The sequence below is a fragment of the Panthera pardus genome, unplaced genomic scaffold (genome assembly GCF_024362965.1).
Source record: "Panthera pardus isolate Hobbes unplaced genomic scaffold, ASM2436296v1 HiC_scaffold_20, whole genome shotgun sequence".
In the NCBI taxonomy this organism is placed as follows: domain Eukaryota; kingdom Metazoa; phylum Chordata; class Mammalia; order Carnivora; family Felidae; genus Panthera; species Panthera pardus.
The window spans coordinates 26,633,282-26,650,993 of record NW_026526766.1 but is presented as its reverse complement, the minus strand read 5'-3'; the positions used below and the strand labels follow the sequence as shown (position 1 = coordinate 26,650,993).

General features: G+C 38.7%; 2 protein-coding genes across 5 annotated transcripts in view; one reads left to right on the top strand and one right to left on the bottom strand.

The window, feature by feature from the left end:
- The window catches only part of GOLM1 (golgi membrane protein 1), a 57,609-nt gene extending 51,745 nt beyond the window's left edge, over positions 1–5,864 (top strand). For both annotated transcript variants that reach the window (XM_053907842.1, XM_019423511.2), the window contains exon 10: positions 3,638–5,864. In XM_053907842.1, coding sequence (XP_053763817.1) covers positions 3,638–3,711 — 74 coding nt within the window. In that variant the 3' untranslated portion in view covers positions 3,712–5,864. The remainder of the gene's footprint in view (positions 1–3,637) is intronic.
- Positions 5,865–7,109: 1,245 nt separating this feature from the next.
- The window catches only part of NAA35 (N-alpha-acetyltransferase 35, NatC auxiliary subunit), a 94,971-nt gene continuing 84,368 nt past the window's right edge, over positions 7,110–17,712 (bottom strand). For all 3 annotated transcript variants that reach the window (XM_019423508.2, XM_019423507.2, XM_019423509.2), the window contains exons 17-23: positions 16,895–17,073; positions 13,835–13,971; positions 12,905–12,972; positions 11,828–11,968; positions 11,315–11,437; positions 8,172–8,252; positions 7,110–7,444 (exon numbers count right to left, since the gene is read on the bottom strand). In XM_019423508.2, coding sequence (XP_019279053.1) covers positions 7,385–7,444; positions 8,172–8,252; positions 11,315–11,437; positions 11,828–11,968; positions 12,905–12,972; positions 13,835–13,971; positions 16,895–17,073 — 789 coding nt within the window. In that variant the 3' untranslated portion in view covers positions 7,110–7,384. The remainder of the gene's footprint in view (positions 7,445–8,171; positions 8,253–11,314; positions 11,438–11,827; positions 11,969–12,904; positions 12,973–13,834; positions 13,972–16,894; positions 17,074–17,712) is intronic.

Below are 17,712 nucleotides of genomic sequence, written 5' to 3'. Positions count from 1 at the left end.
ATAGATTTCCATTTGTACTCAGATCTACTTTTTGGTCTTTTTGTTCCATTGGTTTCTCTGCTTACTCACACTGTACCACCATGTTCTAAGTGTAACAGCTAGTCCTTCTGGAAAATCTCAGTCAGGATCTCTTTGAATAATGCTTCTTCCCATTTTCCTTCTTTAACTCAGATCAGAAATGTTAGATCCTGGGGCAACTGGGTGGCTCAGTTAGTTAAGTGTCCAGCTCTTGGATTTTGGCTCAGATCATAATCTCAAAGATCACGAGATTGAACCCTGTGTTAGGCTTGGTGCTGATAGTGTGGAGCCTGCTTGGGATTTTCTTTCTGTCCCTCTGCCCCTCCCCTGCCCTCTCTCAAAATAAATAAACTTAAAAAAATCTATCATATTAAAAAAAAAAAAAAAGACCTTACCATTCTTTTCCTGTCTCTTACCCCCTTTTTCATATTACCCATTTCTTTTTCTTTAAATTTATTTAATGTTTGTTTATTTTTGAGAGAGTAAGAGAGCGTGAGTAGGGGAGGGACAGAGAGAGAAGGAGACACAGAATGTGAAGCAGGCTTCAGGCTCTGAGCTGTCAGCACAGAGCCTGATGCAGGTTCAAACTCATGAACTGTGAGTTCATGACCTCAGCTGAAGTCAGACACTTAACTGACTGAGCCACCCAGGCGCCCCTCATATTACCCATTTCTGCCTCTCTACCCTGCATTCAGAATGATTTCCTCAGACATAGCTTCTAGTTCACCAATTTTTCCTTCAGCTATGCCTTCTCTGTTCTTTAATTCATGCTTTGCTTTCATTTCTAAGTATTCTTATTCCTTGCTCCTATTTTCAAACATCTTTTATTTCTTTAAATATATCTGAGTTTTGGGGCACCTGGGTGGCTCAGTCAGTTAAGCATTCAACTTCAGCTCAGGTCATGATCTTACAGTTCATGAGTTCAAGCCCTGTGTCGGGCTCTGTGCTGACAGCTTAGAGCCTGCTTCAGATTTCTGTGTCTCCTCTTCTGCCCCTCCCCCACTCATGCTATCTCTCTCAAAAATAAACAAACATTAAAAAATATATATAAATATAATCTCCAAGTTTTCTATACCATGTTTTCCAATTGCAGTGTCTGAAAACCTTGTGGGTATTTCTTTTGTTTCTGCAGATTGTCCTCATGATAGCTTGTTTCCTTGTGTTTTGTGCTTTTTAACTATGAGCTAGTTTCCTGGGAACTTTTCTGTAGGAAGTCTCAGGGGACTGAGTTAGAGTAGTATTGCACTAGAGATCATTCACCTCTATTAGTCTCAAGGAGGGTTACAGACTCACTACCACTTCAGTAAATTCTCTTCGGATTTTTTTGTTTCACATAGGAAAATTGAGTTCAAATTATACACTTGCATGGTTGTCTCGATTAAAAGTCCCACATTCTAACCACTTAGGTTTTCTTGTTGCCCATTTTCACTGCACCACGTTTCCATTACCTTTAAACCAAGGACATGAGCATTTGGAGTTTCAGTTTTATATACGGGTCTGCTTCTGGACTTGGTGCCTTGAGTGCAGTCTTCATCTTTATGTTTTGTTCCTCTGCATCTTTTGATGCTATGAAGGGAGAAGCCCGGAGTCTTCAGGCTTCAGAAGTCTTCAGGGCAGGTGTAGCTTTGATGCTTATTACCTTTAGGAGTTCTAACTTTTACTTCATTTTTGGCCTCGTAGATTCCTTCTTCTTTTTTTAACGTTTATTTATGTTGAGAGAGAGTGAGAGAGGGGCACAGAGAGGGAGAATCCCAAGTAGGCTCCACACTCAGCATGGAGTCCTAGGCGGAGCTCCATCTCATGACCATGAGATCACAACAACCTGAGCTGAAATCGAGTTGAATGCTGAACCGACTGAGCCACCCAGGTGCCCCAGATTCCATTTATTCCTTTTTTTTTATTATAGACGATGCATTTTAGTATCTTAAAATTTAACTTTTTAATTTAAAAATAAAATAATATATACCCTTCACCCAGGTTTCCCAAATGTTAACATCTTATAATGAAGACATTAATACTGACACAATGCTATTATTCTGATGTAGTGAAGTGTCCAACTAATACCACTTTTCTGATCCAAGATCTAAATCCATGATTAAACACTGCATTTATTGTCATACCTCCTTGGCTCCTTTAACCCCAAACCATTTGTCTTCATCATTTACGACGTTGATAGTTTTTGAAGTGTTGTAGCGAGTTATTTGGTAGAAAGTCCCCCAATTTGGGTTTGATTCAACAGTGCTTCTTTAAAATATCTTTTCATATTTCATCCAGCATGCCAGTGGCTATAGTTGGTAGAGTTGAGGGTTCTAGAAATGGGAATCCTAACTTGATTTTTAAGTTATTTTCAGACTGTGTAGGCAATTTAATGCAGAACATGAACATATTAGCAATTCAGAATTTTAAGCAAATACAAAGCCAGTTTTTCTGTTCCTTATCATTGGTTGCACCTCAGTCCTTGGAGGATTGCACACCTTTTCTGGTGTGGTTACTGCCTTACACCTCTTTCACCATCCTTTTAAGTCAGTAGTGTCCTAAATGTCTGGCTTTGCAGTGAAGCTTTGGGGCTCTTTCATCCCCTACACTCAGGTGCTCCAACAAAGCGAGGACAGAGGCAGAGAAAAATGCTCTGTCAGCTCTTTTAAGTTGAAGAATTATCACCATCGTATCATTAAAATAGTTTTCAGACCCTGCTGACTCCAGGGAGGTTAGAAAAAGGCATTCCATCCAACTTTAATAGAGAACTTTTTGATTTTTAAAAAATTTTTTAAATGTTTTATTTTTGAGAGAGAGAGAGAACGGGGGAGGGGCAGAGAGAGACACACACAGACACAGAATCTGAAACAGGCTCCAGGCTCCAGGCTCCGAGCTGTCAGCATAGAGCCCGACGTGGGGCTTGAACTCAGGAACTGTGAGATCATGACCTGAGCTGAAGTCAGATGCTGACCTGAGCTGAAGTCAGATGCTTAACTGAGCCACACAGGCACTCTGAATAGAGAACTTTAAAAGACAGTTATTAATTTAAGGCAGCCATTTAATTCATTTAAGCAAATCACCATTTAATATGTAGTAGTTGTAAGTCAGCATGGTGGTTTTAGATTTTGTGAGGTCTTTTCCTGTCCTTTGTGTGTCAGGGGATAGAGCAAGGACGGTGGAGCTACAGGGAGGCTTTGGGCTTCGTCTCCATAAAGGGAAGACTTTGCAGTAGAGCTGACGGGGGTGGGGGGCGGCGGTAGATGCACCGCAGTGCAGTGCCTGCGTCGGGCTCAGAGTTTCACAAACAGGGATGCGAGCAACACACAAGGGTTGTGATGTTATCAAAAAATGTTAGTACGTTTTGTGTTGTCCATTTTAGAGGGCAGTGGGGCATTATTTCACTATTTTAAATAGGGAGTTTTTATTTGATGGCTTTATTTCATGGCACCTTTGTGGCCAGACCTGTAGCCTCTTTGCTCTGCTGTCCTTGATTGGGAATGCAGTGCCCCATGATATTGCCGTGGGAGATGCTGTCCTCTTGATGAGGCAATTTCTGGACACTTGGGTCAAATGCAGCCTGCCTGGTTGGTTTTCCTAAATGTTTTGATATCAGAATATTATGTGTTTTTTTTTTGTTTTTTAGTTCTTAATGCTGAAAATCAGAAAGGAGACATAAATTTACTTGATCAGCGTGAAAAGAGGAATCACACACTCTGAATCGATTGGAATCCTGTACTTGATGTCAGAATTGAACAGAGATCACTACAAAATATTTATGAGGGGTTGAATACTGTGAAATGTACTAAGTAAAATACACATCTAAAGATGATTGTTGTGGAGTTTTAATATGTATTTTATGTAGGAAAGTGATGGTCTGTTAGGTGGTTTTTGGGGGTATTTTTGAAGTGTGTACCATGGTGTCAATTTGTCAGCTGAGAGGTAAGAGAAGATCAACACCAAAAATAGAACCCAAGGTCTCCTGCAAGTATGGTGACAGTGGCACTTCTTCTGGAATGTGACTTTGCTGAAAACAATCAGAGCCTGTAGGAAGAGTCTGTCTAATGACACCAAGAAGACCCACCACACCTGGGCATTCTTCTCTGGTCCCTCTGGTGTCCCCATCACATGCTGTGCTGAGCAGCAGGTACCAGCCTGGTATTTCTGTTCTCCCCGATCAGCAATGAATGATTACTGGTTTATGCTGTCATGCGCTCACTTCTGGTTCATTCTGTGGCCTAGAGCGCAAAAGTGTTAATGCAAACATCACTACCAACAGTTTTGAACAAGTCTGTAGACAGAGACATTTTGTGAGAAATTTTTAAAAGACCACTTGTATAACCTTTGTCATTAATGTACAAAAATGCTTCTAAGTGACTTACAATTTGAACATTTGTTCTTACTTTGCTTAGTTATGTGTGGGCAAAGCAAAATTGTTTCTAAGAAGTCCGTATCACCAAGAGCCACAAATGGATTGACTTTTGCCACTACAGGGGCAGCAGCAGAGCTGATCCTGGGGCTGTGGCAGAGCACGGAGGGCAGCAAGGCACATGGTGGCGTGTTTGCTGTGGACAGACTGCCCGTTCACTACAGGAGGACAGGAAGCTGACGCTTAAGGGTATATACAGTTGTTACACAGATGGAAAGTTTAGAAAGGCTGGAGAAACACAAGTTGTTTTTGGCAGTCTATATGTTTGGCTCGTAGTAGATGACTGTTTTAAAAAGTGATTTAAAAATCAATGTTAATTTGAAAAGGACTAATCCTAATTCACATTGAGCTGCTTCTCAGTATTTCTGGTAAATAGGCTCTTGCCACTTACGAATGACTGGCAGTCACACTTGTGTGACTCTCAGGCCCTCTAAAGGGCAAGTGGGTGGTGATGCTTATTAGGAAATGGGGGCCCAGAGAAGTTAGAGCCCTGCAGGCCAGACAGCTGGCAAGCTGGACACCGGCCCCTCAGCTGGTCTGGACTCCCCATACCCCTGGCAGGCCCTGAAGGCAGGACCTGGTTTGCATTCAGGTTAAGATCTCCAATGTGAATGTTACTCATGTAGGATATTTTGTTAATCACTAAGATTAAACTCTTCCACCTGGAAAAGGCAAAGAAGGGTGTTAAACACAGCTTTGTAAGGTTTTATCTAAGTCCTTGTCCAACTTCCCTTTGTGTCTTAGCCTTAGGGCTGATAGTTTTGCTTTTTCAACAATAAAGTCTCTTCATTTCACGTTTAATCAGTGTGCATAGTTCTGAGAAATAAAGGACTGTTAGTCCAATTGCTTTGTTTTCCCTTCATGCCGTACTGGGTCCCTGAAGAATCAGCTTGCAAACTGAATTAAGGGTGGTGATTTGCCTTATTAAACCTTTTGTGGACTGAGCTGGGATGTGAATATAAATAAAAAAAAATAACCACACTGATTCCATCTTCATGTGCTGAGGCTCCAAAGGCCATTCATTCAGGAGGGGTGTCCTGTGAGCTGTTTCTCCAGACAGTCGTGCTTTATTACCCCTGGCTTACCTTGAGATCACGCAGGCACCTATTGCAAGGCAACGATTCATAGATGTGTAGTGGTTTTTATTTTAAACAAAAACCTGTGTAATAAGCAAGTAGATCTCAAATCCCCTACACTTCGGTTTTTTGGTTTCAGCCAAAATGAAATCAGCTATTCCCATTTTTAATAGGTGCGAACTTTTAAATTCACACCTTCCTCTATGCTCAAAATGGCGTGTAGACAGGAGTGTGAGGATTCATCTCTTTTCTGCAGATGGGACTGCAGATTCCCTACGCGAGACGCAATCAGATTTCCTGAAGTGTAAACACTGCACATAATGTACTTTCATGTGATGGAATTTGAGAAATAAACCAATCCCTGTTAAGTCTGTGTGCGGTCATTCTAGAACTAGACCAATAACTAGCAGGATTGTTCGGTAGTATCTGGTTATCCATTCACAGTGGAACCTGAGGTACGAATTCAAGGTTCTTTAAAGTCCAAGGGATCAGTCTACTCCCACTAAGAGATTATTAATTACAAATAATCGATAGTTTATAGGACACTCAACTTCTAATGCTGATCTCTGAAGTGAATTTTAGAAAAAACACAAGAAGATTCCATTAACTGGGTTATATATTTTTTCATATTGTCAGCTTAGGCTTTGAAAATGTTCATTAGTGTCTGAGTTGGGGAAATGGCTTGTGTAAATAATGGTATGTGTTAGTTCTCAGAGAGCAGTACAAAGTGTACTAAGCTACTGTCCCTTAGAAAATGGCTTATAAAATTCTGATAATGTATATATTGAAGGCTTACTCAAAGTTGGTATTCTCACATGCATTTAAAAAGCTAAAGTAAAATGCTTCATCGTTGGTGTGCCTGTGAAACACATGTCTGGGAAAGTTAAAGGACTTGACATCTTTAAATTATGTATAAATTTCATACAATGAGCTCTGTAAACCAAGGCCCTCACTAGTTGAGACAAATTACACCATCTAAAGTAGAATAAAAATCCCTGATAGCATGAGAAAGGAAGATGGATGTGCAGCGAAGGAAGGGTGGGGTCTCTAGCGATGGGTCTGCAGGTACAGGTGGACTGAAGTCTGTTTTCCAAGCCAGCAGATCCTGGAAAGATCCCCACTTGAAAATATTTCACAGGTTAAACTGAGTAGTAGTAACCAAAAAGGAGTATGCCACATTTAAACCTAACCCTACACATAATCTATACATTCCTACCTTTTGAAAATGTCACTAGCCAACATTACGCATAATGTTTTAAAAGTGCCAAAAGGACAGTTAAAGGATGTTTTTAAAAACCTCTATATTCTTACAGGTATATAATTTAAGACATCATGACACACAAAATCACAATCCCCATGTAATTTGGTCTCCCTATATAGTCTAGAGCCCCCCCCACCCGCCATTCCCTTTAAATGTATTTTGCCAAAACCCCATACAAGTGTTTGCTAAATCCCTTGTTTTGAAACTTCTGAATAATCTGTTTGAATGACTTTAAGTGTAAACACCTTCAATTCTTAACATGCATCAACAAAGTGCTGTTGTTTCTAATTTCCAGTGGTGCATTTTTTTTGTCAAGAAATTTATTAACCTTTACAAACACTATTTCCACTCATTCATAAAAAATGATTTATGATTAAATCTGTAATAAAACCATAGAACGTTCATCGATGCATTCAGTAAGACCAGTTTCATCCATGGAACATAACAAACCACTTTAAAACAGCAGTTTTCATTCACGTCGTATAAGGCTGTCAAATTAAAAGTATTTCTTATAATAGGTTGTTATCTAAGAAATCCATTTCACTTCACGTTACGTGGTAAGACTGACGGATGGATCCTCTTAGAATCTGAAAGTAGATTCTACCCCTTTATGACCCTTTCAGTCTCTCAAACAAGTTTCACAACAGGAAAATATTTGTGCGCAGAGAAATCAAATTCAGGAGGAACCTGTAAAGAAAGGCGGAAAGTAAACTAATGTATTTACAAATATTCAGACAGTACAGTTTTTTAGAGTTTCTCCAGATTTTAGAGGTAAGACAGCACAAGAGATACAAAACTGGTTTAATTACAAGTTAGAAACTAAACTGGAAGGAAAACTAGCTTAACTCTGGGTTTATGAAAGAACACTTAACAAAGGAAAATGGACTTAAATTACAGGAAAGAGTCATAGCGCGTTTTTTAGTTCCTGGGTCAACAGAGTACCAAGCAATGAGATGTATCTAGTAAAGCAAGGCAGAAGATAAGCCAGACAGGAAGAAGCTCGGGGAATAAACAGGTACATGTAATGGGCAAATGATCAGCAGCACACCACATGTTGATACGGCACTGATGGTGTAACACCACCAGCAAGAGAAGTTTAAAGAATTTACCATCTCTTAAGCCATTCAACAAAGTCTGTACCTTTTTTCCATAAATTTGTTTTCACACATTTTGTTTTACTCCAAGTCATTTGGTAATTTACACAGGGAGGGAGGGGAATGGAAGGGCAGATTTTAGAAACCAAGTCCATAAAATCTCTCCGTTTCAAAGCAAAATGGTACACTCAAGTTATTTTCTGCCGATGAACCTCTTTTTTGAATGTTTTAATTCTTTTTGTAATAATATTTATGCATCTTACTTAAAAAAGGTTTTACAATAATTTAACACCCATTTATTTTCCCCACAATGTACTTACCTTAGATTCCTTTTTGTGTCCTCCTGCCAATAACTTCATGACCACAAAGTTGGGTTTGGCAACCTTTAAAATTCTATTGACCTAAACAATGAGCAACATTAAGCTATCAAAACATAAAATTCATTTATGTCTTTAACATTTTAGATTTTTTTAAATTTTTATTATTTTTGTTTTATTAAACAAAGGCAATTGAGCAACATGGACAGACATACTTTTCCACAGGGCTCTAGTTTGGTCAGCCCGGACAGCCTAGAAGGGCCCCTAGGTCTCCCTCTCATTGAACCTGAAGAATGTCAGGCTGCAGAGGTGGCAGCAGGGCACTTGGTGTGGCCCAGACTGTGCAGTTTGTCTGCTATAAATCCCACCTCTGCCAGGTACTAGTTATGAAACCTTTGAGTTCTCTAGCCTCTTTGTTCCTCAGTTTCTTCATCTATAAACATGGGGGCAATAATGTGACTCATCCTGCAGACATGCTGGGAGGGTTACTAAATGAGCTGATACGTATCGTGAGCTGGGAACCACACCTGGCAGGGAGGCAGTGTCCTGTGTTTACAGTCACTCCTGACTACTACTCGCTCAAGAGCCTTCACCTAGACATGAACAGCAGAGGACAGGAATGCTGTATTCCTCTTCAAAGGGAGTAGTGTGCAGTTTGAGGAAAAATGTTCCCACTGTTCCTTGCTGACCTCTCTCCAGAACACCCCTCATTGCAGGTCTGGAATGGCTTCTCCTCAGCCTCGTCACACATCCACCTGTCCAGATGACAGCTCCGTCTGGCCATTTAACGGGCACCTCCCAACCTGAGCTCCTGACTTCCCAGCCCTGGCTCCCACCTGTTCTGCTCTACCCGCAGCCCTCCCCACTGGCTCCATCCATGCAGGGGCTCAGGCCCAAACCCTGATGTCTCCTTAACTCTTCTTTTCCTCACCCACATCCGATCCATCTTGACCTTGGCATACTCAGAGAATGCAGTCACTTCTGATGACCTCCACCGTCCCCACCACCTCTCACCAGATTATTGCTGTGGCCTGCCAACTGGCTCCTCTGCTTCCACCTCTGCCCCTACCGCAGTCTATTTTCAGCACCAGGGCCAGAGTGATCTTTCAGAACAAAAATCCGCTCTGGTCACTGCTCTGCTCAAAACTCTCCAGCAGCGCCCCCCCCTGTTCACCCCGTTCCAGCAGTGGCCTAGGGAACTGTACACATGCAGATCCCACTGCCCACAGGGCTCCATTCCTGCAGCCCTGTGACTTGCTTTCTCACCTCCCTTTGAGATTTGCTCACAGGCCATCTTAATTAAAAAATGCCTAATCCCCCTCCCACCTCCCTACTTCTATTTGCTATCCCCATTCCTAGCTTGATTTTTCTTCATAGTACTTAGTATCTTCTAGTACACTCTATTATTTATTTGGTGTCTGCCACACACTAGCCTCCACTGCCCTCAGGAGGGCTGGGATTTGTCTATTTTTTTTTCACTATTAAAAAAAATTTTTTTTAAGTTTATTTGAGAGAGAGAGACAGCACGTGCAGGGGAGGGCAGAGAGAGGGGGGAGAGAGAATCCCAAGCAGGCTCTGCACTGTCAGCACAGAGCCTGATGTGGGGCTTGAACCCAAGAACCACGAGATCATGACCTGAGTTGAAACCAAGAGTTGGACGCTTAACCAGCTGAGCCACCCAGGGGCCCCCACTAGTTTTTTACCACAGGGCTGAGGACATAGTAGACAAGTATTTGCTGAGTAAATGAATGAAGTCCACTGAAAAAAATCTATGCTATCTATTATAGGTACCTTCCTCTCCCCTTGTATTTTCTTTTACTGCATGGTTATACACGACAAAAAGTCCTCTCTCTCCTATCCTTGTTTCCCAAGGCACTCAGTTCCCCTCCCAAGAAGCAAACACTGTTATCAACTCCTATGTATCTTTCTGGAGATATATTATATTCCCATAATCCTTGCACACATACACACAGACTTGGTGGCAGCATACTATACGCAGTTTATTACTTTGCTTTTTTTAAACTTCTTGTATCTTGAAGAACATCCCATTACAGTACATAAAGATCTTCTGTTGTCCTTTTATTGCAATATATGATGTATCGTAATTCATTTAACAGTCCCGACTGAGGGACAGTGAAATTTCCTTTGCCATCAGAATCCTGCTGCAATGAATACTCTTGTGTATTAAGCACTCATTTCCCACACGTGCTCATGCAGAAAAAATAAACCCCAAGAAGCAGAACTGCTTGGCCTAAGCATCTCTGTTTTTAAATAGAGAACTGCTATTAACTTCTCTTTCATGGAAGTTGTACCAAGATACACTCCCCAAAACAGTCTATTACAGGCAATGCATTCTCATTTACGGAATACATGCATTTCAATGTGATTAGGTACACAGCAAACTGTGAAAATAACAAGACTGCACAACTTTAGTATTCTGCAAGTTCTAAGGTCTGTACGATGATATCTCAAAGCGTTCGAACTAGCATTTTAAATGGTCAAGTGGAATAAGGTTTTTACTTCCTGTGATAAATGACTAGATCATTTTTCATATTTAAAAAAAAAATTTTTTTAAAGTGTATTTATTGTGAGAGTGAGAGAGCATGAGTGGGGGAGGGGCAGAGAGAGAGGTGGGTACAGAGGATACGAAGTGGGCTCCGTGCTAACAGCAGAGAGCCCGACATGGGGCTCAAACTTACAAACTGTGAGATCACCTAAACCAAAGTCAGATGGCCACCGATTGAGCCACCCAGGCGCCCCTCATTCTTAATATTTTTAAGATTTATATAATTATATTTCAATATAGTAAACTACACATTAAAATAAATATTTTATATGTTAACATTTCTGAACTGTGGATCATTCTGGATCTTATTTGTGTTCTTCCTACTCATTTTACGGTTCTATGTCTTAATTTCTCCTTGCACTGATTTCTAAATTTGCGCAAAAGAGCATTTACTTTCATCACATAAATTTTAAGTCTTAAAAGGCTAGGGTAAGCAAAGCCATTTAAAATCCTTGCCAAAAACACGACAGGCTTCACTATTAATACTGTTAAGGTTCATTTTTATAAACTGTCATCCAGTAGTAAGATACATATTTCCTGCCAAGCTTTTCCTCTAGAATTACTATGACTGCAGTCTTACCTCATGGTCTGGGTTTGGGATATTTTCCAGTATCATTTTTGCCTGCTGAAAGTGCTTACTAGCTGCAACATACAGTTCTGGAGACTGAGGAGGAGGGCTGTATTTATTGAGGTCAGACATTTCCTAAAAAGGGGGAAATGCTATATTATTCAAAACATGTTTAATACGAAAAACTCTAAAATACCTTTTTTAATTAAAGAATTCTTTACTGACTCATGATTTATATAGAGACACTAACGCAAATACTTGGTATATGTCCCTATTTTTCCAGTGTAATATTCAATTCTCAATCTCCATATGATCCTCATATGATCCTCATACTTAAAGTAACTCTCAATTTGATGAGTGCATCCAAAAAAAACCAAGTAATTTTCACACTAATTAAAACTGCTCTTTTATCACCTTGTCACTGGCCCAATAATGGCTGGATTGGACCATTTTAACACAATGGCTAAGTATAAGACCTAAGGTCTAAGACGGAATGCTTTACAGTTGCTTCATGAGCCAAATCACCTTGAACTGCAGATAGTGCACCGGCGGTGGTGTCATCACACTGTTGAACGGAGCAAATCTGTGCTCATATCGAACTTGTTCACTATCAAGCTCAAACTTGGGTTTTCGAACCTTGCCATCCATGTCAAATGCTACCATGGTCTAAAGGGAAAAGAAAATGAGAAAAAAGATTATATCAACATGACAAAGTGAACATCCTTATTAATACAGAATAGAAAACAAGAAACAGCTATTTACACAGGGCTAAAACAACTTTAAGGCTCAGAAATCAGAAATAGGAAGAGAAAAACTGGCTTCAGTATTCATTATGTAATATGCCATCATTATATAAAAAATTGTCAAGTTCCAATGTTTAATATATTACTACCTTTCCAAGTGAAACTGTACCACATGCACATTATTTTTCTAGGACTTCCGCTTTCACAGTAGCTTTGAAACCTTCAAATAAAAGCTTCTAAAGAAAAAAAGTAGGATATAATACGAAAAGCGCAGGTCCTATTTTTCAAACACAAGTCCGTGCTCTGTTTTATGTATTTGAATATAAAATGCAGCAAATAATCTCTCCAATTGCCAAGCACAACTTACGAGTTAGTATGTACTACCTCCTAAAAGTGCTTTGCTTAAGCTGTGGAGCTCACCCTCTTCCTAATATGCTCCTAAAGAAATACAAACTTCTCTTCCAAGAAACCTCTTCTGATCATGAACCAGAAATAAACTCTTCCTTCTCTTATTACTTGTGTCACACATGTCACCTGACCCGTCATTACCTAGACACTTGAGACAAGGATCACCTCTGATTAGACTCGGTATCCTTAAATGTACTCAGTAGAAGATATGTGACACACAGCAAGGGTGTTAAATTAACATCCGTTAATCAAATGAATTGATAATCAAACACTTGATAAACACTTGATAAACAAATTAATGAAAACTAGACTTGGGCAAAAGGTAATTTTCAAGCAAATGGTTAATAAACACAAAGGTGAAATCAGAATCTGGAAAGAATCACAGAAGAAAGCCCGTTTTAATTAAACTATGTGTTGAAAAGCAAAAAGAACTTCATTTGCGACAACTTACTTTAAACATTCCAGCGCACATATTCTGATATGCCTGGCTCATTGTGATCTCTCGGCTCAATGGGCGAACTGTAATTAAAAAGAAAATCACCCAGTCTTTTCCCCCTCCTCTCGCATTATTGCAGGAGAAAATCTAATTTAAAAAAAATCTTCCACCTTGTTTACTAAAATTAAAAATTCAGTTTGTTCCTACAGGTTAAATTTAGTTTTATGAACAAAATCTACAAATAATAAAATATAACTGGAAGGTTAAAAAGCCATATTCCCTAAAATAAGTAATACCATAAAATTCTGGTATGAAGTAATTTGGGTTTCTTTTGAATTCACCATTACAGAGACTTAACTTCTGAAATAGGAAACCCATGGCTATAGTCATTTAATAACCCACCCAAGCTGTTGAAACCCTCATGAAACACAAAGTAATATTTTATTAACATTTGGAGCAGTATCTGCACCCTTCCCTAGTGATCCCGAGGGCAGTGCCCCGGAAACATTTCTTCTTCTTCAGTTGCCCACCGCGCTCTATGGTCATCTTTCTGTGCCACTGGACCAGCACAGCTCGGGACCCACTTCCCTCCTGAGCTGTCAGCCTTCTGTCAAAAGATCAAGGATCTCCTGCTGCCTTGTGCCTTAATTTATCTTGCCTGCACACTCCACGTGTCTATTTCATCTTGTCCTAAGGCCCTCCAACACATGGAATAGCAAAGAAGTAAAAGAAAAGCAAGGGAAGGCTCCAAGGAGGCTTATGTCACTAACAGTGGGACTCAGTGTCTATCTTATACTTGGCTCAAGAGAAGATGGGTGAGAATTGAGGTGTAATGACTAATTCAACCATAACAAGGCACAGGTAGCTCTCCATCTATTTATGTGTAGAAATTAAAGTGCACTCCAATGTTAGTTACTTCTTGAATTTAAAAAGAGCCCACAGTACCTTTCTTCTTTTTCTTTGTTTTTTTACTGCTCCGGCCTTTCTGCTGCTCTTCCATTATCCTTTCCTCTGCCATTTGGGAGCCATCAGCACGACTTAACGTGGACATCAACCATGCATAAAGGAATTCAGAGAGATACCTTAAAGGGTACCAAATGTGAGTTAATGGAAGATGTCTACATGAGACAGCTTTATCACATGTATCTCTTAATGAAGAGATATTTTTAATATTGCTTTAAAAATCTTAAAAAACAAACAAACCCTGGATTATCCAATTAGATAACTGACAGATTTTACAAGAAATTAGCATTACAGATGGTTAACTTTTCCTTTCTTGTAGACTTATATGTTGCTGGACAATGCTTAAAAATGTTTAATTTCCTACAGTGATACGCATTTTACGAACTTCTTGATAATGATGTATGTAAATCAAATGAATGCCCATTAAGCTGTTTTTTCCTTTTTACTAACTATATCAGAACACTCTTCACACCTTCAACCTATTAAGTAAATATTTTATTTTCCCATTAATTGTGAAAGAAAGCAATTAATACTGAAAAAATTTTGAATTGTAGGCATTATATACCAAAGCATTCTAAAAAATTAAGAACATTCAGGCTTATAATTTACTTGAGCTTAATCAATAAATGAAATGTGAAACAGGTAACAGTACACCCAATACTAACTTTTCAGAAGTTTAACCAACATTACATTCTCCTATGCCAGAAAAGCAGTTCAAATCTAGGATATGAATATTTATGATTATAACATAATCATAATAAACATTAAGGACCACTACTACATTAAGCTAAAATCAAAGATTTAGAAGAAATTTTATTATGATCAAGGATGAGCATTTAATTCATATTTCCAAAATTCCCCCAGAAGTTGTAAGGCAGGTTACAATACTAAATCATTTACAAAAAAAAAAAAATATTTTAAAACAAAACGAAAACTAGTCAGAAGACACACCTTAGGATAAACAACATTCCTTTTTGTTGTAGCCAAACAAAACCCACACATTCGATAAATCAAAACAGCATGAACTGGCAAAAAAACCAAAAAAACCCCAAACACCTGGAATGATTTAGGTACTGTAAGTTAAACTGAATGCTATGCTTCCTGGTAGCAATGGCAAACTGGCAAACATATTTTCGTTTGGTTAAAAAAAAAAAAAAGCATATAATTTCATATGAAAATAATTGCTGACAGTGAATTTAAGAAAGGCATTTAGAGTATCCTTTTACAGGATACAAATGAATTCCACCCCCCCTGCAAATACACTACAAAACCTGAGGGTATCTTAATGAGAGGATTTCTATAGAGAACGAATGCTGCCTTCTACCTTCCAAATATCGAACCCGAGGGGCATATGAGTGAAGGAGATAATTTGGCACATGTCATGCTTTTCTTGTCAAATATCAGACATCTCAGTGAGCTTTTAAGTGCATTATCAAAATTAATACACAATCATATCTATGGAGAGTCAAAGTACCGATACTCTAGACCAGTGGTTCTCAAATTGTGATCACCGGACCAGCAGCAGTATCGCCAGAACTAGTGAGAAATGCAAATGATGGAGGCCTATCCCAGACCTGCTAAACCAGGAGCTCGATGGACTGAGAAGTGACTATGATGCACTCTAGAGTTTAAGAATCAATGTTTTCCACTGCTGATTTTTAAAGGGCCCACATGCTTTAGGGATGATATTCATGAACAATGTAACACGTTTATCCTGTGAAAATGCTGGAGCCCAATGTATAACTTTGAAACTAAAAGTAGTTAAAACTAACATGAATGTAGACCACAAGGGTATTTATAGGCATAACTAAAATTTTTTTCGTTAACAAGAAATGAATCTGCTCAAATATGCAGATACGTTTCTAATAGAGTGTTTATCTGATTATCATTTATTTGCTAATTAAGAGCCCAATTCCTTGTGCCAAAAAGCATATGTATATAAATTTTATTCTGAGAAATCAAGAGCACAAAAGCTTCCCAAAAGCTGACTCAAACCTCAGAGAAGGAACTTGAGCATGTTCCCCCACAAAATGTCTGGTTTGGATACTTTGTCTACTGTGAGTTAGTAACAAAACATATGCCAAGTAGCTATATTAACACCTGTTGGTAAGAGTTAGTTGTTACCTACATAAATGTCAGGGGGTATAGCAAATAATATTATTCTCGTATTACTTTAGTTCAATGTTCAAATTCAAGTTTCATAACCAAGTTAGGAGCCCTGGCAGCCATGATAACAAAACCATGTCAGCTTGGAAAATTACTTTCCTTCCTTCATAGTGATGACTCCAAGGAATACACGGTGTCTTAATTACTGTTAAATAATTCGAATAGGAGTTAAAAAGATGAACCTTATTAAGATATACTAAACTTAGCTGTTTGTGATAAGCAACACTGGTTATTTACCACCATACATGGCCAGACTGAAAAAAAGATCCATTAGCTCTCAATTTATTTTCTTTCTACGGCAGCTTTCCAGTGCCTGAAGTATTTCCAAGCATCCTCTGACTAGGTTTCTCTATTTCATCTTCAAGTGAAAGCAAAGAACTATTGGCTGAGGAGGACAGCTCTTATGAACTCCTTCAAAACTGCTGAGAGAAACCCCCAGGGTGGCAGTGTGCAACAGTTATGGCTCCCAATGATAATCTTCATTTCTTCTCAGAGGAAAGATCTGGTTCAAATTTTGAACTTTAATTCAGTTAAGTACATTCCACAGCTAGCACCTATTGTCACTGAAGTCAGAGCTAAATGTGTGTGATTTTTCTCCCTAGAAACAGAAAAAAGCTCTTCAATTAATCCATTTACTTTGGAATCACTTTTATTAATTTGGAAACAAACATTCAATGGCTGGAAAAAACATTTGTATGGTGTTACAGCACTTGAAGATGTTCAAGATGATCTGGCTCTAATTTCTAACAGATGTTTTTCAATTGTCCCACATTAAATGAGAAAGTACCCTGAAATTATATTCTGTTCTACAGATGCTCTCTCAGATCTTCTCTACTTGCTCCCCACTACCGATTTTAATTCAAATTGTTCTCTTACCAATATATGTAGTAGTACTCGTGCATGCTGTAGAGTTCCAATTCAAAGCCGCTCAGAAGATACTGGATCATAATTCGCAGGTTATGATAAAGGACCCAGGTACCTAAACAGGCCAAATGTTGCCTTTGGGGTTCCTGTTTCAACAGCATAGTGTGAAGGGCGGCATCAACCTTCTCTGCCTATCAGAATAAAATGTCATAACACGGACTTTCGTTTCAAGGTAATGAAAGAATGAAAAAAAAAAAACACAAACAGCTAAAAATAGCATTTAGACAGAAAATATAAAACTTGTCACTAAAGAATTTATACTTTCAAAACATTTTTTGGTTCCATTCACATTTAAACTTCCCATTTCACAATGGATAACGTTTACCTAAATGCTCCTTAAAACTAGAAAGACATTTTATAAAACAAAAATACAAAATATTGACTTTAGGCTTTTAATTATGTTATCAATTAATATTGCTGCTGATAGGAATATTAAGGTTTTCTTTTCCACAGCTACATAATAAATCAATTTATTATTTTTTTTAATTTTAGTAATATAATTTAGTGATTCATCACTTACATATAACACCCAGTGCTCATCCCAACAAGTGTCCTCCTTAATGCCCATCACCCATTTAACCCAACCCCCTACCCACCTCCCCTCCAGCAACCCTTATTTTGTTCTCTGTATTTAAGAGTCTCTTATGGTTTGTCTTAAGATTTTTGTTAGAATGTGAACTTGCTATAAAACTATAGTTCTACACATATTTTATAATTTATCCTGATTATCAAAGAAATAATTTAAGAGGTTTCTCAGTTTGGATTATTGT